At 39.7% G+C, this 22,489-nt stretch overlaps 1 protein-coding gene across 10 annotated transcripts in view; it reads right to left on the reverse strand.

Moving 5' to 3' along the window:
• Positions 1-22,489, reverse strand: part of WNK2 (WNK lysine deficient protein kinase 2) — a 127,079-nt gene that overhangs the window by 52,575 nt on the left and 52,015 nt on the right. For all 10 annotated transcript variants that reach the window (XM_064518887.1, XM_064518885.1, XM_064518883.1 and 7 more), the window contains exons 5-10: positions 22,180-22,337; positions 11,207-11,295; positions 10,084-10,303; positions 6,916-7,204; positions 3,120-3,316; positions 304-456 (exon numbers count right to left, since the gene is read on the reverse strand). In XM_064518887.1, coding sequence (XP_064374957.1) covers positions 304-456; positions 3,120-3,316; positions 6,916-7,204; positions 10,084-10,303; positions 11,207-11,295; positions 22,180-22,337 — 1,106 coding nt within the window. The remainder of the gene's footprint in view (positions 1-303; positions 457-3,119; positions 3,317-6,915; positions 7,205-10,083; positions 10,304-11,206; positions 11,296-22,179; positions 22,338-22,489) is intronic.

Here is a 22,489-nt window from a genome sequence, read left to right on the forward strand (position 1 = left end):
CTGGCAGCAAGCGCTGAGAGCAAGCTGCCGCAGACGCCCGCTCCTTCCCCCGTGCCCGCGCGCGGCAGCCCCTGCCCTCCCTGGGGACACGCCGCCCCACCACCCACGACCTGCTGCTGCACACTGGGACCCCCGGCCTCCCTCCCGCTGCCCTTGTCCCCTGAACCCTTGTCCCACCCCATCCGAGTCTCTAAAGCTCAACAGCGTCAAACGCGTCGCACCGACGACAAGCGTTGGCTCGAGCAGAGCACTGGCGAGGGCGGGCGTGGGGGAAAGGCGTTTCGGCGGCAGCCAGCCCCTCACCTGCTGGCTGGCGAGCACCGGCGGCGACTGCCCCATCGGCAGGGACGCCACCGTGGTCGGCTGCACCACCGGGAACGTCATCGCCGGCTCCTGGTACTGCTGGGGCCGCTGGGACGCGGCAGCGGCGGGGGCCTGGACCACGGGCAGGCCAGGCTGCGGGGAGGGAAAGGCGCCGTTTCAGAGACAAGAACAACCCTCGAGTGAAAAAGAGTCTCTACAACTGTTGGTCAAGAATACACTTTTCATTAGTCTACTCAATATTTAGTTCAAAGTGGAGGAAAAAGACATAACAAAAAAAGTTATCTGCAAGGAAGGGAAAGCTAATTATAATCTAAAAATATGCAAAAAGGTCAGCATTTCAACAGCAAATAAGACAACCAAACTGCACTGCATTTCTTGCTGGAAGCAAGCCCACAAACCAGTAAAACCACAGAAAGCACATACTTTCATAGAATATATTAACAACAAGCCATTAATTGGGTAAAACAGAATTTTTATCTTCAAAAAGATTTTTATAACTCCATAAAGAATCTGCAAAAGAAACAGGTAATTTACTTGAATGGAGGCCAAGAAAATGAATATACAAATGAGAAACAGAGTGGACGTCAAAACAAAACACAACAATTTAAAGGATAAGGCTTTGAACAAGACAGAGTTTCTAAAACTTCAGCTCAAAGTAGATAAATAGATTAAAAATAAATAGCATGCCAGACCAAGCTACATAAGCCTAGAACAAAAAATGACTACAGCTCCACTTTTGTGCTGCTGTGTTACCCTGGTAAATGATTTCCCAGATAAATATATTGATATTTATTTTTTCCTGTAAAACAGAAGGTTTTGGATGAGATTTGTTTGCCATGTTTGTTGGGATTTTCAAATCTTGGAACTGTTTACCTTTGATTCATAGAAAGAAAAAAACACATGGAAAAACCATCAGAAAACAAAAAGCTATGATGAATCTTCTGCTTACAAAGAAAAAGTTATCTTTCCAAACCCCCAATAAAGAGGAACATATTTAAGCTTAATTACTGAGATTCTATCAATGAAAAGAGCGAGTCTGCTCTCAGGCAATATGCCACACAGCTCGATCTAGTAAGAATTTCCTACCAAAGATGTGCCTTTTGAGTGCTCTCTCTGGACTTTAGTTTGTGCTTCATGCGGACAAGAAGTGAGGAAGGATGCATCCCGGCAGAAGTGTGCACACAGGGAAGGCGGTTTCAACAGTGGAGGGAGCTGGCTACAGATGCCAAGGATGGATTTTTTTTCCTTTGGGTAAACGGAGCCACATTTCAATGCATTCACAAAATATAGTTGATAATTTACTGCAGGCATTTTGGAAGATATAAGGGAAAACCAGGGAAAGTGAGGCACTTCCAAAGTACCTAGGGTAAATCTGGATCATGGAAGGAAACACCACTGGTCCCGGATTTGATTTTTCTTCTTTTAAGTCAAATAGGATGAAAGAAAAAAATTAACCTACCACACCATTACTGTCATTTTTACTAGGCAGGTTGCTTCCACCGTTTTGGGTAGCTGTAGTCACCAAATTGTTCTTCTCCGTCAGTGATGTTTTGCCAGGGCCCGTTTTATGAGAGGGCTGGAACAGTCCGGGCATGTTGGCTTCTCCACAATCAAAGGATTCGAAATGCAGGATCTTTTCTGCAGCTCTTGCAGATCTCATGTGAGAAGAACTGGTCTTTTGGCTAATTATGTACTGTAAAGATTCCCGCAACAAAGGCAGGTCTAAACTCCTGCCGCACGGCCTGCTTGCTTGGGGAAGAGGCCAAGACGCCGAGGTTTTTAGAAGTTGGCTACATGCAGAGTGAGCACATTTAACAGGCATTGAAACTTTCAACATTTTTTGATCTTCTCCAGAGTGAAATAAATGAGCTAAGCGTGTCTGATGACACCATTCGAGGAACATGAACTCAGTAGGGTTCGCAGAGTTCCCCAACGCCACCAGCCGCGACGTGCCTGCTTCCCCTTCGGCGGGCCGCAGCGCTGTGCCCTCCTCTCCGGGCCCTCCTGGGAGGGACACGGCACGTGGATCCAGAGCCACCGCTGAGTCGCTGTGGCGACGACAGGCACAGCGGACGCTGCCCGTCACGCGTAACCCGTGCGGGCTGAAACGGCAGCACTGTGCTGTTCCAGTTTCCGAAGGACACACCACGCTCATATCGCACCCCTCACTGGAATCACCTGAAGATCTGTGTTCATTTCCCTGCGCTTGTTCTTGCGCCAGCGACTGCATTAAACGGCTTTGGTCAAGGTTGCAACAACACGCGAACGGGAACAAGCATGAACATCTGACTGCATTACCACTGCTCGATTTTGGAGCCTCAATAACAGAAGTACTTTGCCGTCTCTGTGCAATATTAAATTCAAACCAAGGGCCAGAAAGGCAGTGAACGGCTGTTTGCCCTTTATCACAAGTGGAAGAAATATCTGCCCCAAGAGGCTCTTGAACAAATGAAGGAACAGCAATGCGTGACTAGATTGACAATAAACAAAAAAACAAAGTGGTTCTCAAACATGTGCATGAGTTTAAAATAATTACAAAGCTTTTTAACTCAAAGCACTATAGCTATCAGTGAAGCATTTCTTAAGAATGGCAACCCTAACTAGAAATACATGATCTATTAAACGCACATTTTAGATCAACTAGAAATACATGTACTAAGCAAGTCATTGGTAGAAACAGAGGGAGGAAAACATGAAGCAAGTCCTGGAATCCACACCTACTAAAAATAGCATATAAAGGAGTTTAATAAATATGATCTAGGACACAAAATGGTTTCAAAAGGTTTGAGACTTACTCCTGAGGGCTGCTGGTAGTGCCCCAGCTGCTGAAGGCTGTGGGGCAAGGCCTGGCTCTCACTTAGAGGTGGGCTATAAACCCGTTGAATAGCAGGAGGTATTGAATCAGGCAGAGATGAGTAGATGACACTTTGCTGGCTGCTTTGGGAGTCTGAATAAACAGTGGACCCCTGACCACTGTCAAATGTGCTGTCAGCTGAAAGAACAATATTTTTTATTAAGAGCTCAACAACTCAAAACGTTTAAGTAATGATTTTACACTAAGGTCAATGCTGGTTTATGTAACTGGCATTTTTACTACCCTAGCCATTCCTATTATATAAATAAATTATACAACACACATGCTATTTTCTACAAAAGGCACATACTGTGCTTTCTAAGCCAAAAACCAAGAGTAGTCCCTAAGGGTTTATATGCACAATGACATTTTAGGAACATTAATATTTGCTTTAAAGGACGTAATGTTGACATTAAGAATTGCAGACATTTTATGGATTTTGCAGGATGAAAGGATAGGAAACCCCACTTGTAATCTTTAGAGCAGAGCATGGAGTCTTCTGGAGTTAGCTCTTCTGCTGATGCATTCATTTTAACATCTATTTGATCAGTGGTGCTGAAAATTTCTACTTAAAATTACAAAATTCTTTATACTATATGCTTTTCTAGTTCATCAGATTCTAATCATCTTGAGTATACAGCTTTATGTCAGATGAAGAATAATTAACAAAATAATTTAATTGGATTAAGTGAAAACATACAGTGGAGAAACCACAGAAAAATACATTATGGATTTCTCAACTGATTTAAGTCCATTGCTGTGACACACAAGCGACACACAAGCTAAAAGAACACTATTTAAACGTGCCTACGAACAAAGGCCCTGCATTAGAAAGCTGCAGGTTTAGGACAGCATCCACTGTAAGCAGACTAAGCAGTGGTACAAAAACAGGTCCTATAGGAATTACAACTAAAATGCTCCCTCATTTTGTCATTTATAAGCTGGAAGTTTTAAGTTATCTGTACTCAACAACAAAATAACAGAATGAAATAAAACTGCTTTACATAAGCGGCTACCTCTGTCCAGGGTTTTAGTGATTTAGGAGTGCAATTGAGTGCTCTGTCAGTGTTTCTCATGTAGAGTGTGAGCCCAACTAATCTGCAGAATTGCACAGCTATGGGTATGGGGCAAGCATGCCATTTCTTGTTGAATGGAAATAAATATTGTAATTGTTTCATTGAATATTATAGGTTTAAAAAGGTCTTTTCAAGGCTTTTGAAGCCTGTGAAGTACAGGTGCACAGTTCTTGCGCATAAGCTGTTGCTTTTTCTTTTGAGATGGTCAAGACTGTAGCTCCGAAGTATCCAAAAGATAAATAGCTTGGAAGAGAGAATTAAAATTCATGACCCAAAGCCAACTGTAATGCAGTTAGTTACAAAAAAACCTTTAAAACTATATCTTAAGCTTAAACTATATTTCTTCTTCTGACTTTCCATCTTCTCTATTTTTCCATCTCCCAAATAAGATTTTATTTATTTGGATTTAAAATAACAAATATTTTCTTAATAGCACGAGAGATGAAACTTCGGAGTATTCATAAACTAATCTCCCAACTATGTTTTGCAAAATTAAACTCACTTCTATATTTATTCAATTCATTTACATAAAGAGCCAACATGGCCCTAATAAAAAGGTACGGATTTCTGTAGCATATACACTTTCATTTTATTACAAACAATTATTCAAGACCTCCAAGGAGAAAAGAGTATGAGTTAATAGCACTACAGCAGAAGCTGTGAGTCAATCTTAGATTTTTATAGAACATCATGCATTACATAGGTAATGAACTATTAGTTTATATTTCTACATTTGATCTCAGAATATTATATGAATTGATAGAGAAGTAATTTATAGAGGTCTTAGGCTCAATAGCTCTAAGCAAATGTTGAAAGACATGATAGTGAATTGTCAGACAACAGCAAGTATTGATTACAAGCTGAAGAGTAGGAAGGAAACTGGGGGTTTTATATTTAGTAGACTATAAAATTCTGCCAACTCATTAGTAACAGAATCATGGGAAGCAAAAGTACCCCTGGAAACAAAAAGAATCATAATCATAGGGTTTCTCAAAGGAATTAGATGGTATGAATTAAGTAGATGATATAAAAAAAATAAAATGGGATCAATTTAACCTCAGAAAAAAAGCTTTGTAAATCCTATAATATTCTGAACGTTATGCAAATATGGCCATTTCTTATATCTTGCAAAGGTCTGCTTTCTTGTAGAGGCATGCTTGGTTATTTTAGTATTCAAAGTGGCACTCTGTACAGCAATTTATACAATACCTGAGTTAAAGCTGTAGCTGTCCCTTTGCTAAAGGTAATGTCTATTTAATTTAAATATGCTTACATAAAAGTCCAGAGCAGTAAAATGGAAACATCATGACAATACTTTAGTATCAAAATACGTGCATCACATTTTGTTAGAAAAAAATGGCTAGAAAAGAACTCTCACTCAATTTCAAATCTTCCAAGCTAAGAAATATTTGGCAGCATTTCCTTGAAGATGTTTAAACTTTGCCACACATCAATCCAAGTATAAATAGATTAAAATTTCAATAGCACAGTGGAGCTTGACTTGCTGACAAAGGTTGATCTGGGGTGCAGAGACAGAGTCAAGTTATTTTAGATAAAGAAAAACACTGCTTCCTCCTGCTCTCCTGTTTGCTGGAGGCAACCCTGATTCTCGGAAATAAAACCAAGAAAAGCTCTGCAAGCAAAGCTACGTAGGGTCTTATTCAGAGATGGACCAAAATCAGTGCTGGGATTTAAAACAGAGATGTAAATCAACTTGTCTTGAAATAGCCCAGTGATCACTCCTGAATCAACAACCATCTGACTGTAAAGAGCTGGCAGGTCATAGGTGCGTAGCTATCCAGGCCTGGGGGAAGGAGAGAGCAACCACCTATTCCCACCTCGATAAAACAGGTCAAGTGACTTCCCTGCTTTGAGTCCACCAGCCAAGGGTGAGGAGAAGAGAGTGAAGCAAGGGGGACAGCAACAGCACCTGGTCTCAGGGACCCCCAAATATAAAGGGGCAACCCACATGGTCTGATGTTCCCAAGGCACGTGGCCAAACCAGAGTTGTTATTTCCCAGAAAACAGGGAAATCTTGAAGTACATTATGTGACATTCAGAGATTGCTCTCTTCTTTTGTAGATCTTTGCACAGCTTCACAAGAACAAGCCACCAAGGGTAACTCACAAATTGCAGGAAACTCTAGCATCTTGATTTCAGCAAGGACTGCTCTTGGCCAAACATCTCCACGTTGCCAACACCTTTTCAAAAGGTGAATGACAACAAAAATCTGTCACCATGATCAGTTTGCGCCACTTCTGCAAGTTCTGAAATCACGTCTTACGAAGCAGCTTAGTGGTGATCCCACCACCTGGCACATGGAAGTGAAATGTAACTAGTGTCATTTTAAGCATGTGTTTTTGTGGTCAGAAAGAGGTCTCATTGCTGTTCTATTTATAAATATGCTATGATATATTTATGGTTTTTGTATTTATTCATTTTATACTTCACTATTACTACTATTTTGAAAGGAGGAGCTTTCTCTATATATAATATAGGTTTTTGTGACATTATTTCTCTCAAAATTATTCTGCATCTTTCAGAGACGCTTTGAGTTACTGTGTAAAAACATGAATAGTCTCTCACTGCTGAGCTCAGGCTATTATTGATTTTTAACTAGGACATTCATCACTACATGCACGAAACAAACATGAGACTTACATGCAACAGATGTGACGCTGGTGGGCAGGTTTTGCTGAAAAGGGTGCTGGTCCGCCTCGGGCTCCTCCGACTCCGACAGGATATGGTGACCGGTGTGAGAAAGGTATGTGACTTGAACCTGCTGTGCCTGTGGCGCCTTCAATTTCTCCAAACATTCAGAATCTCGACGTTCCTCTGACTGTATCCTAGGCCAAATTCTCTCTCTTCTCCATAGTATTAATGCTACTCTGTCACGTATTGACTTCGCAACTATCTTGAGATCATTTTCATGAAAAAATCCAGAGTCAATCTACAGAGGAGGCACAAACTTAGCAAGATCACATGTGCATGGATGTGCATGCACGTGTGCATACACACATATTACTTGAATCACATATTACCCAAATCTCTTCTTAACAGATAAAACATCGATTTGAAATAACATGAATTACATGTTTGTTCCTTACAAGGACAGGAATTCAAGACAGGGCTTCATGGAGTTTTTAGGGAAAAAAAATCTGTCACTAATGCATTTTAAAACAATAGTAATTTCCAAGACCTGAATACATAATTTGATCAATATATTGACCAGTTAACATCCAGCAAGAAGAGAGTAAGTTTAATTGCAGATGGGTTCTGTTTCTTTTCACAAAGACAAACAAAATAGCAAAAAGAAAAAAGAAGCATCTTTGGAGAACTGTCTTTGAGCAACACAACTGGGGTAAACCACACTACCCTTAGTCAGACTTCATGGCCTTACCCTTTCCAGTATCCACAGCTCCCCAGATTGTGGGGCTTGATATCGCAGTAAGTCATGAAGGAAAATACTAACAGAATTTAGTCTCAAGTTATCTTAAAAGGTAAAGTCAGTGAGATATAGATAGACTTATAAAAAGAAAAAGTCTATCACTGAGCCAAATGCAGACATACAGACTGTTCACATTTGACTGAAAAGGGGCCAAATTTCCTCGGAATTCAACCCCTCAGCAGATAAAATGGGAGTTTGTGCTCCTTGTTTGCATGAATCTCCTAGTCATGCTCCTACAAAACAGTGTTCCTTGGACATCAGTTTAGTAATAACCTGCCACGGATTTGCCTGTTCTCCCTACATTACTACTCCGAAAACTCAACAAGCAGGTTTTACAGATTTGGAAGCGCTTATTTTCAACGCAGGAAATCTAAAAGTTCTTTGCTCTTGCCGAAACACAAGACTGTTTTACAATTTAGTTTTTTGCTGTAAAAATAAATAGAAAGGCACACAGCAGCTTGAGATACAGCCACAGATGGATGCTGGTATTTTCCACTGCCTACCCCCTCAGGCCATGCTGATGGTCCGGCAAGGGCTGACAAGAAGCAGCGAGTGCCTGGCGAGACGGAGCTCACAGCGTCGGAGAGCCTCGTGCGGCAGTCACTAACGTGGCAAGGAGCTGCTTCTCCGCAAAGCAAGGCTCAGCTCAGGGGGAAGGCACTGCAAACCTGTCATACTAACAAGTTTTTAAACGTTCTCGTTCCTACATCTCTAAAGGGAGAGCAGTAAGTGTTTAACAAAGACATGCTATCCTACAGTACAACTGGTTGTGAAACACCTGCAGGTTGCGAACCCACCAGAACATTTCAAGTCCTTTTCTTTTTGACAACATGCATTGTTTGGACAGGTTTGAATGCCCGACTACTAGAAACCTATCAATAATGATAAATAAATCCCTCTGTTCAAAAGATGTCCTCCGTTATTCTCTTCCGCAGCTCCTAATGCAACACAAATTTATAAAGCATGTGGCTTTGGCTTCATAATTCATAATGGCTAGAAAAGGTCATTTAGGGATAATTGTCCCCTTCCCTGCTCCCAAAGGCCTCAGATTTTAAAGGATTTCATATCAGTCACCTAGATAACTGTTAATCTAGGAGTAAAACACAAGTTTTAAAATAATTTGGCTAAGGTCAAAGCATCATAGTACCTTGGGTGCAATCCTTTTGCATATACTTTTTACGAGAATTCTTTCCCGTTAGAAACAAAATATCACAAGTACAGGCCAAGAAAAATGCAGAACTTCAGAAATCCAAATATTTAAATAAACATTGAACTATAAATGTAAAATATAACAGTAGGTTCTGCAACAATACACTGCTGAAAAAATATTGGATCTGCTGCAAAATAGCGACGAAAAGATAGACAAGCCTGAATTTCCCACATTAATTTTTGGGGTACATAAGTGATGAGTTCATGCATGGAAAAGCAGCTTTACCAAAGTGTCCTAAGCAGAACAGGGGTGGTAATGACATCATCATTATATAGGACCCCTTGGGATGTAGGATACAATAATAGGCACATTTCTGCAAGCAGAAGAAAATTCAGACCCTGGCTAACAGTTTACTGGTTCTTTGTTTCTGCGACATTAGAAAACCTTAATAATTGCAGAAAAGAAAATCTTTAAAACATGAGATCGAGGACTGTATCGTGAAACTGGAAGAAAAAATGGTTTTGCTAACAAAACTCCCAAGTTATGGAGATAAAATTCACCAAGTTAAATTCATCTGTTAAAAAAACCCAAAAGCTTATTCCTAAATCTTTGCAGTATGCTTGAATTTAGCTTCCTACATGTGTTTAGTGATTCAGTGACTGATGAGACTTTCTTCATCTACATTCTTCCTAATTTTCATTATGCATGAGTAATACTGATAGAAAAATAGAAAAACGTGTTTTGAAGAATTCAGTGCAGAGTATTTTTGATTGAACTTTTGAACTTTTCTACTTCAAGTTGCTATATGAAATTAAACACACTCTGAACAAATTTGAAGACATGCAACAGCTAACAGATACTGGCAACACATTTTTCAAAATATAATACTAGAAGAGACATCCATGGTCTCTAAGTGACTTCCTGTTTGAAATGTTATTTCATGTATCTGTTTCAATATTTGTAACCACTTTTTACAATTATTAGTTCTTCCCCATTTACCTTTCAACTTTTGATAAACAACTTCTTCAATTATTAGTTCATCTCTATTTACCCTTTCTCGCATCCATGCAAAATCAATGCAACCCGCTTAAGTGAGACACACTGAATCTTTTAAATGGAAAGTACTTTACCAGACTTCCTCCTGCTGTCCTTTGAGATTTATGCACTAATTATATATAAGTATATGTTTTTTTGTTTTTTTGTTTTTTTTTGCCAGGAGAAGGTATTTTACCATTTCTTGTGCAACATCATCAGGAGTTTCCTTCTCCAGATCAAAAGTAAACTCAATGGCTCCATTATCTTTGGGTTTTCCTTTCAGTTTCTTAGGATCTTCTACCCAGAGTCTTAAGGCAATAGAGGATTTCCTACCATGGTCTTCTTCTGCAAGTTCCACTCTTACCCCAGTATCTTCAGCAAAAAAGGCATGGCTTAATAAATCTTTGATTTCATATCTGTAATGGATATAAAGATTATTCAAATACTGCAAGTCTCAAGCACTTTCAAATAAGTTTGTGACAAGAAATTGCTGTTAAGGGCAAAAATATCTGCAGTATGTTCATCCATGCAAAATTTGTGTTTGTAGCAAAAAGTAGTAGCATTGCTAGTGTTACTGCTGAAAACCAGACGTTTCCTATTTCACAAAACTTCAGCAATATTCATACACCATAAGCATGTACAGAAACAAAGATTAATGCTTTGTTCAACTTTTCTTGAGTATCTGAGCTTAAGGAGTACTAAAAAGAGGCTTTCCTTTAGGTAGTCTGTTGAGGACCCTAAGAATCCTCTTTGTGAAAGTTATGAACTATGAAACACTAGGCACACTAATCTAGAAGAGACCAGTGTAAGAAGACAAAGTTTTAAAGCCAAAGCTAGAAACAAGGCCCAATTTGTCTTCATGTACGGAGGCTAATTATTGATGGAATCTGCTATGATGGCATGTGGTGAATCCTCTGCTACTTGAAACATTTACATGAAGATGAAGATCTCATTTTGGGTCAGTTCCACCACAAGTTGTGCTCCAGGCAGGACCTCCTGAGTGAGATCTTACAGACTGGTATGCTACAACATGCTCTCAGGTCCACAGCGACGCTTTCTGACCTTATTCTTTGCAGTTAAGAGACACACAGCAACTGTGTTCATTCTATCATCCTGACGTTTTATAGCAAGGAAGTAAGCAATCATTTATATTTGTATTTCCAGGTGGTGGGTGATGTTATTACACTTCACCTATTACGCAGGTGAAGTGTATTTTCTCCTGAACAGGGAAGATCCAGAGGCCAGAATGGAAATCCACAGACAGTTTCAATCTCTATATAAAAACTATTTAATAGAAAACATGATTGCTTGAAACAAACCTTTCTTCTTTATTTTTGCAAATGCACTCCCCAATTATCTCCTTAATTTCAGGATCAGTAACTTTCTCAAAGCTTGCTGGCTTTATACCCTAAAAAGGCAGAGAAAAATAATTCAGTTGGAAGACAAATAACATGATGTCTCTTAATTAAAGAGAATTTTACTACATTTTACAGAGAATTCAACCCTTGGAATAACCAATACTTTAAAGTTGCTAGTCTTAACTTAAAACTGAATTGAGGATTTAGGGCTACTATATTTCTAAATACCTTTGTACTTTGAAATAAGTGCATTATTTCGTACATGCAACTCGGCAATACACCATGCAAATCTCCCTTTTCTTTCCTGCTAACATTTTCAAGTCTTACCTCCATATCCTGCAGACTTTAAAGTTAGTATTCAAGAAACAGACACATCTAAATTCTCAAAATAATAATTTTCTTTGAAAGTATTCCTTTTTAATTTTTGTGTTTCTTGCATTTACTCTCAAAACATTAAATGAATAAACAAAACAATCATGTTTTTCTTCAAATAGCCAGTTTCAAGAATGAGTCAAAAATACCTTGGAAGACCAGACCAATGCAATATTCTATATTTCTGTTCCCCACAAATGTTTTGCTTTTCTATGTCCCCCAACACCACCCCCCAAAAAAACCAACCAAACAAAAAAACAAAACAAAGCAAGGGAGAAGGAGAATAGGCCTACCAGCTCTATGTTACTCTTATGTTTCCCCAGCATATTGTTCGAATCTTAACAGGACCATGCAACAGAGCAGGTGTAACCTATAAACTGACACAAACTAAGCTACACTTCCATGAAAAGCCAACATTTTTTCTGGGAGCACTGTTCACTTCTGGATTTGAATAGCTCACTTAAGAGCACGGCCTTTCAAGAAAAAAGAAACACCTGTTCAATGCAGAAGAAAACTCACAGAAGCAGAAACTGCTTCCCCACACACGGAGCTCTCACTCCACACAGATACAACAGAAAACATTGCATTTCTTCAGACTTAGGTGGGGTAGTTTCAAGAAACAGAGAGGATGTAAAAGAAATCCACACGCACATCCCAGGGCAGTCACAGTTCCTCTCTCCCTGCCTGCTAATATTCCAGGACCAAGATCTTAACTCAGCACAGCCAAGGTGTATAGCCCCTTAATTACAAAAACATGCATCCTGCCAGCATAAAGAGAGACTCTATGAGAAGTAGCATGCAAGTCTCAGGCTACATAAGAGTTTATATGTGTCATCTTCCTGTACATATAATCAAAATGTACTTAGAAAAATAATACCAGGAAAATCTGGAAAGTTTACACACAATGTGCAGCTGTGCATTTTCAATGCCTAGATTGACAAATTTTTCTGATGTGAGGCTGGAGAGAGGAAAGAAGGGATATTCACTGAGAAAACGGGCCATTCCACCATGCTCCTTGCCAAATGAGGCAGGAGCAACAAATACGCACTCAACATCTCTAACACCATTAACCCATTCCTATTTAGTTCAGTAAATGTTTTCCTGTAAGTACTCTTCAAGTGCATATTCAGTTGTAGAAGACAAAAGCATCAACACAAGAAGCCATCCTTTTTATTTTTGAGGTTCACTATAAATTAAAAACATGTTAACTCATTACTAAAAGTATATATACCTTTACCTACTAAAACAAGGTGTGTATGAATAAAAATTCGATAAAATGAATTTTGAAACAGATTCTGCAGATCACTTTAGGATGTAAGTGAAGCCAATAAAGGAAATTAGGTTTGCTTTTTTGCTTATCTAGAAAACAGAATCTAATTAAGCACAAAATTGAATGGGATTTAGATTTAACTCCATTCAGATCCTTTTAAAGTTTCACCCTGAAAGAATAATAATAATGACCATATAGTGGCAGATAAGGAGGCCTGTAGTCCTGAAGACTGGACTTTCAGCTCACCTGATGCTGCCTTGAATAAGAAATAAAATATTGCAGGAAAATGTCTCCAAGTCTTCAAGCACATCACTGAACTTGGTCTTGAATAAATTTTATGGGTGAACTTCAGTAAGGGTTTGCATCTCTCCAAGAATTTCTGAATATTCCAAAATCAGATCATACTTTTATCTTTTTATTAAAATTCTGTTGCCACTTCAGCCTTAGATTTAGACTTTACATTTGGCTCTTTCCTCACTACCTTTCATTTAGAAATTAAAGAAACCAACAAAAAACCCCAAAAAACATTTTTAGCATTAATCCTCTATATCCTAAAATCCTTAAAGCCATAATCATCTTTTATTTCAAAGACTAAGTTTCTAGTTCCCCTTGTGAGGATAACCTTGAAAAAATAAGTCAACATAAAATGACTACGAAAACATCAACTTTGAACTGCTTTTCTTCCCTCATATGTCACAGGGTCCTCCTACTCTCACCTCAGAAGGGTGGCCTTTGAGGATTCAATGCCACAATAAGCATACTGTATTTTGGAAAGACCCCAAACCAATTTGCTGCCGAAGAGCTGCTCTGCCCACGCTGCCGTGATGGGGAACCGCGTCCTCCTTGCAAGCCAGCTGCCTACAGCTGATGTCTCCTTTCAGAGGAGTCACCTATTCCCACCAGAGGACCATCTAGGCAACAAGACTGCTTATTGTAACGAACGCAGCTCTGCTCACCAGAAACCAGGCATGCTGTCTCAGTGCTTAGCCTGACTACAATATAATAAAAATCAAAAGAGGAGCAGCAGAAGAAACAGAAGAATGAAGAGATGCATATTAAAAGGCACCAACTAAACGCAGAAAGGAAATAGTCAACATGCTACAAGGGAGCTACTACAAGGCTGAACAGCTGAAAAAGAGCTGATAAGGTTTCCAGTATTTTAGCAGAGGTCTCATGTTCTCATTCTTTTAAAGTTGCACAATTTTTTTTGACAAATACTTGAAAATGCATTGTATGTCATAAGCTGAAAATCAGACAATTACAAAAAAACCCAACACATTACATACATATGTTGCAAAATGTACTTAAATTTCTTGATTTTGAAGGTCTACTCATGATTTTTGAGAACCAATTTTTATACTTTGAGACTAGCAATACTAAAATAGGTCAATATTCTTTAAATGAAGTGGTAGGAATATTGGAATAATAAAAAACTATTTTATATGCAGTGTTCAGTTTGAAGTCAACTTAGCCTTAAATTCTACCATTTCTGAATAATCTTCATCTTAAAAAGATGCATGAGGGTTATGCTTTCAGGATGTGCAATGTCATCTCTCATTAGTGCTTCATGTGGAGTTAGTATCCCAATTCTTTTTCCATAACTTCAAGAAAAGTAATCACTACTTCAGTAACCAACATCAAATATTTGGGGTCTTCAGATAGGCTGGGTAGCTAAAGCTACAGGAGGCTATCTTCTTCGCAGCAGTCTAAGGAAATCTGTTAATTCACAGTGGAAAGCAGTAAGACAAATCACTATACATTTTCAGGCACTCTAGCTTGCTATAGGAAACCATGAATTTCCAACTTAATGACACCTATCAGGAAGAATGTGTAATAAAGACCATAATCTGCTATAGCTCAGTGTTTACTGAAAAGTATCCCACAAACGTGCCTAAGTTTCAATATTAACTGAAAAAAATGAATGCATTAAACACAGCAGTAGAGGCTACTTTCACCATATTACCCAAACAGCTTTCTACTACCAGGCAATGTTTCCTAAGGAGAACATATTGCTTGCATACCTAGCCACTCAAGGGAACATGTCAGGTGCTTTTTATATTTACAGATTGTTTCATAGGAATTTTGACACAAGCTAAACATATGAGGCGCACAAGCAGTATGTAACATGTCACAGTATCTCTCAATTTAGTTTTTTTTAGAATTCATACGGATTCATCATTTAGGTGACTTGACCTGAACACTTACATGACTGGAATGGAGTAGGTCAGGACATGCTGGGCATCTAGAAATTGGGTTTGCTTTGAAAGGTTTCATTTGACACATCCCTGATAACTGACCTTGATTTTTGACCTTATAAATTGCTTCCATAATAGTGACTCCTACAAATGCCATTGTTGTTTCAACATCCTTTGAAGGAGTGCTGACTCTTCTCAAAACATCTATTGTATTAATCCACCAAATACCTGAATTATGAATACATGACTAAAATAAACAAGGACAAAATATGCACAACGAAGTACTAAATGGAATGGCTTTTCCAAAGCATTTTCCTCAAAACCCAGATGCTACAGCGTGCTTTTGCTCCTTAGTTCTCATTAACATCTCCAAGGCCGGCTCATTGTCCTGCTGCATCTCCTCCCCAGAGCGCTGTGCCACGGCGCTTCCAAACCTCCCAGTGATGGAGGGGGCTTATCTGAAACACATGTTTCTATCTGAAATCAAAGGCTCCATCTCATTCATTTATACAAAAGCCATCTGTCTTTTCTGAGCATCCCCAAGGAAACATTGCACCAAAAGTCAAAGTACATTGGCTAAAGCATCCTTTTCATCCACAGCAGTATGAAGACTGTACGGCCACCTCAAACAAAAGCGAGCACAGCAACACTGCATCTGCAATGGAGGGCTAGTTAGCTGACACAGGGTGAATAGGGATATTTTCATACAAATTCTTTAAATGCTAAAACCTAAGTCTAACAGCAAGACAAGAGAGAAGAGAGCAAAATCTTCCTTTCAAGAATCTTCCTCTCCACAAAGAGATTATTTACTCTGAATTCCTCTCCTCCCCAATCAGAACAACTCATCAATAAAATAAGAAGCATTCAAATAGTCTCCACAGCTTCTTTCCAAAGTGATTAGATTTGAAAGGTGAGTACAGTGCACTCCCAGATAAGAGAGTTGAGTCTACAGTCAGACACCTATAGGACAGTAAAGTTTTAACCTCCACACTAGGGTAAAAAAAAAGGTGAAGCTTTTTTTCAGAGCTCTAAGAACAGCTGCTTGTCATTTTTCCATCAGCAGAGCACACTTTTGAAACAATAACGCATGATGCTTTAAGAAAAGCACAGCTTATGCCAGATAAGTCAACGTTAACTCTGACTCATACCAATGGGTAACTTTTCTGCCTGCTTCTCTTCAGCCCGGCAGGCTGCCCTTGCAGCTCCACCTGCTCAGGACCGAAGTTCCACCTTCCACCCGAGCGAGCTCCCGCGAAACAGGCAGTTCCGAGAAAAGGGGGGCTCTTTTTCCAAAAGAGCTGAAACCTCGTTTCCAAGACTGAAATTCCACTCCACTAAACTGTTTCTGAAGTAAACAACGTGAAGGTAAAGTTCTCCATTCTGTCAGTGCTTTATTCCAGGACATTTAGCAGCAAGACCATTGTACGCAATTATAAATTCATGTTCTCCTGCAAAATGGTACATAGCCCTAATGCCCATCTATGAAGACTATCTGCAGATCTAACAAGGTATCTGAAATACACAGAAAGACAGTGTAATGACATTCATAATATTACTTGTCTGTTGTTGCAGTGCTACAGCTATGGACTTTATTCAATCTGTATAAACAAAATACATATTTTACAAACACAGAAAATATTCAACATATGCATGAAACTAAAATGCAAAATGGAACACTATAAATGTGATGGCCGTTTTAAATTTATATGTTTGTTCTGCTAAACCCAATGAGGTTTATGTATCCACTGAATCCCCAGTGTATGGTCTGCTGTGAATTCTCCAGTGCATCAATAAGAAAACACTGGACTGGAGCTGCATGGGAAGGTCACAGACTCTGATGTTCCATCACTAAATATGCCTATTGTCTACATCAAAATTACTTGGCAGAATGATTAAACACAAAAAAAAATCTGAGTAAGAAAAACTATCAAGTTATGCATGAAAAATGAGATTATAGCATCAGAACGAAGGTCACTGTAAATATGCTGACCAGGAAATCACTTTCAAGTTAACTGCAATAAATGTGGCTTTGACCTGTTGCTTGAAAAATATGCATTTTCTATTTTTCTGTTATATATCTTTTTATTTTTGCCATGCATGATTAAACTCAATAAAACCAGTACACTCTTTCGTTATCTTTTGCCCTTCATTTAAATTGCAGTGTGTGCTGCTGCAATAGGCCCCAACAAAGAACTTAAGAGCTTCACTTTCTCATTACAGATTCAATCACATACATGTTTCAGTTCCTTCAACTGCTCTTTAGAGTGTGACAAAAAGCATAAAAAGTCATTAGGAGAGGCCTAGAAGAAAGCAATAAATGAAAGCGTGTGAATTTACGCTCCAGGAATCTACATTGGGATGCTAAGGCTGCAAGGGCAGAGAGAAAGGGTACATAAGCATGTCTAATCTGCCAGAGAAATGAGACAGTTTGTGCATTTGGGAAACAGCTCAGGAAATGATGATGATTGCCATATTAGCCTGGACTATTATGTGCATACAGTTACACGTACATAAAAACAACAGCGGAAAATTAAAGCAGCAATGAAATTAAGCCATGAGAACAAGCTCAGACAGAATAAAAGGTCACCACATAAGTGTAATAAACTCAAAGTTTAATAAACTATAGACATGCATAATGCGGAATATCTTAAAACAAAACAATGGTGTTTCAGACAAGTAACATATCATTCTGCATACCGGTATCTGTTACCAGTGCATATGATTTTTAAAGATAGGACATGAGATGCATCTGAAGTCATATTAGCAGGCAAGAGCTTGACACAGTGTTAGGACAGGGAGTAAAAATGGTTGAAAAATATCACACTGGCAGCGTTAAATAATACACTGACCACAGGGGGTGTGCATCCCAGGGTATCCCAAAGTTGGGTTAGAAGCAGCCTAAAGAAGGTAGCTACTCCACCTTCACTAGCAAGCAATTACTGTCTTGATGCAAACACAACCAAGCATTGCCAAGCTCTCAGGTGCTATTAGCACCTCCAGTGGTTGCTGCCATGATAATGGCCCAATGGCAAGAATAGCAGGTTATTTTCTTTTATATTTAAAAAATAAAAGCATAGGGCAACTAGACACAGAGGTAAGACTTTTAAGTTACATTCACCTTCAATTTAAAATACTAGAAATACTGCTTACATTACTGGTGCAATTTCCCCCCCCCCCCCCCCCCCCCAAATAAAACCAGTTTCATCAAAAATTAGGTAAATTTCTTTCTCACTGAGAAGCTGATACAGCATTCAGGAGTGCTACACCATTGATCCCATCTATTTGGGAAGGTCAGGGCCAACTTTTGCTCTAGTGAGCCCCCCAAACCTCACGTACCTCTGGGAATAAAACTTAGTACAACTCAGTCTCTTAGCTTAAGCCCATGCTTTATTTCTGTACTATATTTCAGCACAGTGAAAACAAACCCAAGAAAGAGCTGCTGCATGACAACTGCAACCCTAACTCTTAATGAAAAGTGATTTTAAACTATGGCTTTTTCCTCTGTAAGTTGCCACCACTCCAAGTAACCAGGCAGACTCCAGCGCCTCCGTGATAGCTCCGGATGAGGACGAGGTCCAGGGACCCTGCACCCTAAATTCCTCCACTTAACTGCAGTAGCAGCTTCCCTCAGAAATAGCAGTGCTCCTGCTGGCATACTCACGCGGATCCCAGCGGTGTCCTTGGCCGTCGCCAGCTCTTCTGTGGACACGGCTTCTTGACAGAAGCGGTTCAGCCCAAGAGAGATTTGCCCTGGGAACAAGGACCTTCTCCAGGACTGCCTTGCTCCTCTCGCACCCTCATCAGAGAGGACCACCCCCTGCTCCTCCTCCGGCTCTGACAGCTCAGCAGCTCATGGCAGGCCACAGGGATTCTCCCCTCTCCACAGGGAGTTACTTAACCCTTTCCTTGTAATGACACTAATGCCAATTTTTCCATCTAAGGAATCCTGGTGCCTTTGCTTCCCCCACTACTGCCATGAGTTCATCGGAGGAGGCAGTTCACATGCCCTCCGTGTCCGTACCTACCAGGCTGGTACGGAAGCTCTGTTCCAAAGATATCCCCCCGTAGCAATAGAGTCACCTTTTCACAGTCTTTGCCTTCACAAGAATCATTACTTTCAAGTTCTCTGAAGTTGTTAGTATAAGACTACTTTTAAAAAGTTGTAATAAATTACCATATAACCCTTGGCTTTGTAAAGGTTAGTGCCACAGAATACAACTTGGCTCAGACTTTCAGTGCTTAAAAAAAGACTACTAATTGAAATGTAAAATCTAATTAGGGATCCTCTGACTAATCATTACTTTTTGCCATCTTGGATACTGTTTTGACAAATGAGGCTTAGGAGTCTCACGAAGTCTTAATTACCGATGCTCCATATGGCTAAGGGTTGCACGCATTCTAAACTGTTGCAAGGCTGCGGAGCAATGGAACACACAGAATAGCATTTATGGCTCTAAATATATTCACACAGACACACAGGTCACCTTAACTCTAGCTAACCATGATGGCAGCTCCCCAAACAAATTAGGCTTACGGCTCACACATACTTCTATCCAATGCAGCAGCTAAAACATATCGACTCTGCTTATAATTATCCAATGCAGCAGCTAAAACATATTGACTCTGCTTACAACTAAGTACCTAGATTACCAGACCAAAGAGGTACTCAGTATCACATTCAGGACATGACACCCCAGAGCCTGGCACTAGAACAGTCTTCCAGTGTCACCATTTGAAGCTTTAGAGTGTAGAGAGATTTCTTCTAAGCTACCTACGAAGAGAGTATTTAGAGCAGATATCAAGTACTACATACCTAAAAGAAGCCAACCAGCCATTTTGCCAAAGGAAGGAAACTTGCTTGCAGGGGAGGAACGAGTGAAATAACAGTGCAACAACAACAAGGAATGACGTGATACAAGAAGTTACCCTCAAAGGATTCAGGCAAACAGCTTCACAGAGCCACCCAGTGTATTTCACTTCTTTGAAAAGATGCAGTATGAGTTTCCAGCAAGTCCCATGCAGAATGGCTTGCAGTCAGTAAGCTAGCTGACCTGTTTCAGCATACATTTCCTTCCCTTTAGTCCCATTCAGAGTTGCTCCAGCTACTCGAGTATCAGCTAGCAATGAAGGTAGCTGCACTGCTGAGCAGCTTCACATACTTTTTTTTTTTTCTGGACAGCTGCAAGTTGAAATCAGCACTGTAAGAAGCTACCTAAAACCAGGATCACAATCTAGTGGGAAAAAATACAGCTTTGCCAAGCTACGAATGTCAGCTTGCAACAATTTACACAGAAATGAGGTAAAGCTGCATCCCTGCTCAGATGTGTTCTCCTGCGTTCAAGCAAGTCTTTACATATCGCATATCGCCAGCAGGAAATCCTCCTGCTTCTTGCGATTTGGACTTCTGCTTTTAAACAAAGACTTCTGAACCCCTTGCATCCTCCCTCCTCATCAGGCTCACGTCATCACACCTGGCTAACACAGCAAGCTACAACAAGAGCACCAACTTCCTTGCATCCTGGTCTTCAGTAATGGGAAAAGACAGAAAGTGAACAATATAAAATACATCTATAAATATGAAAATGCCCATAAAACCTCCATCTGGCACATGCAAGTGTTTGGGTATCTGCTGGAGGCATCTCTATATCCCGGGTGAGAAATTACTATGGAACAAATCAGAAAATACAGTTTAGACCTTGAACAGTGTTGGCTGACCACAATATTTACAGGACCATATTTGTACTAACATGATTCACTAAACCTGTTTGAGGTGGCAAGTGGCCTCAAGTACATTTCAAAATTGACCAGTTAATTTTTATCTGGGAAGATTTTCATCTGGTCACAAGCAGTGGGAAAAGGGCAATGCAAACTGTAATTTTGGGACCTTGCTTTTGGAGACTGAGATGGATTTGGCTCAACACATCTACTGTGTAGGCCTAACTACTCTTTCTTCCTTATAGATCAACAAAACAAAAGAAATGTTATCTGTAGTTAATTTTTGCAAATTCTAGTGCAGCTTTCTTCAGATGACTACCCTTGTCAGATCCCAGGTGTTCAGACTATCTTTTGGTGATGCATGAGGGCCAAGCCACACAGCTCACCATCTCCTTTTGTAGCCAGATCACAGATGGAAAGGAGTACCCAGTGAAGTTTCTGACAAACCAATCTGTTTAAGATAATCTATCCTGAAGAAACTGCTGTACTCTTCGTTTTACTTAACCACGTAGAGCAGAACATGACCACAGCTGCCAAAGCACTTGGCAAGCTCCATTTCTCTGCAGTCAGTGATTCTTCCACTGATTTGCAGTCTGATAGCATCTTACAGACTCAGGAGTTTTTTTTTTTTCAGGAGTCCCTAGAGCAGCTCATGTAGACAAATACATTTATCATCTGGGGAAGAGAAGGTATTTTTGGTGCTTTGGGTGGGGGAAGGGGTATTTTATTTGGTATAGAGATTATTTTAGATTGCCTTTTTCTCCAGCCTAACCTCACTTCTAAAAATGCAGCAGATCCATTTCCATGGTTTCTGTCTGGAGATTAACAGAGTTCCTAAATGCAGATAAAAAGCTCTTCTGGCTCCTACTAGAATTAAACACTAGTATCTTTTCTCCCTTCTATCTTCAGATCATTTGCTACACATACAAACTGCAAAACACTGCTGGAAATCTGAATCAAGCAGGAGGAGTATTTAGGCTGCAACATAAACATTAGTCTTCTTAGCTTTGTGGGATACTTAGTTATTTCTGAATAGTCCCCATTCAGGAGGCAAGACTAGGATGGAGATTTTCCCTGTTTATTCTTCCCCGCTGTCATGTACTTTTTGCTGATGGAGATAAAAATCAGCAAAAGATTACTAAAAATGTTTTATGCAGCTGCAGTACAGTCACATGAAATCCAACTGCAGAATTGTAAGCTTCCCAAATAAACCTGCAACAGTTTTCCACAACCCAGAGCAAAGACATTTCCATTTCTACACTACACTAGGCTTCTACCACACACACGACAGTCCCAACATGACAGTGAAATATTTTTTTAGACCTTCAGATTACAAAATCCCAAATTAAAGATGCAACTAAAAATTACAAAAGTTTACTTACACAGGTTACTTTTCGGTAAATTTGAGCAGCATTCTGGCATTCTGAATAAGGGTATTCTGAGGTAGCCATTTCCAACATGCACATCCCAAAAGCATACACGTCCACGGACTCATCATAGTGTTCCTCATACATTTCTGGTGCCATAAACTCTGGAGTACCTATACATGCACACACAAAAAGAACAAATACTTCATAAATTTTAAATGGCTTTAATTGTATTTTTTCACCTATAAAAATGTGCCTATTACAGCAGCATAAGGATGCATACGAGATTATTTCAAAACAGAAAAGTAACTAGAGTAAGGCTCAA

Source organism: Dromaius novaehollandiae, chromosome 12, assembly GCF_036370855.1.
Source record: "Dromaius novaehollandiae isolate bDroNov1 chromosome 12, bDroNov1.hap1, whole genome shotgun sequence".
NCBI classification, from domain to species: Eukaryota; Metazoa; Chordata; class Aves; order Casuariiformes; family Dromaiidae; genus Dromaius; species Dromaius novaehollandiae.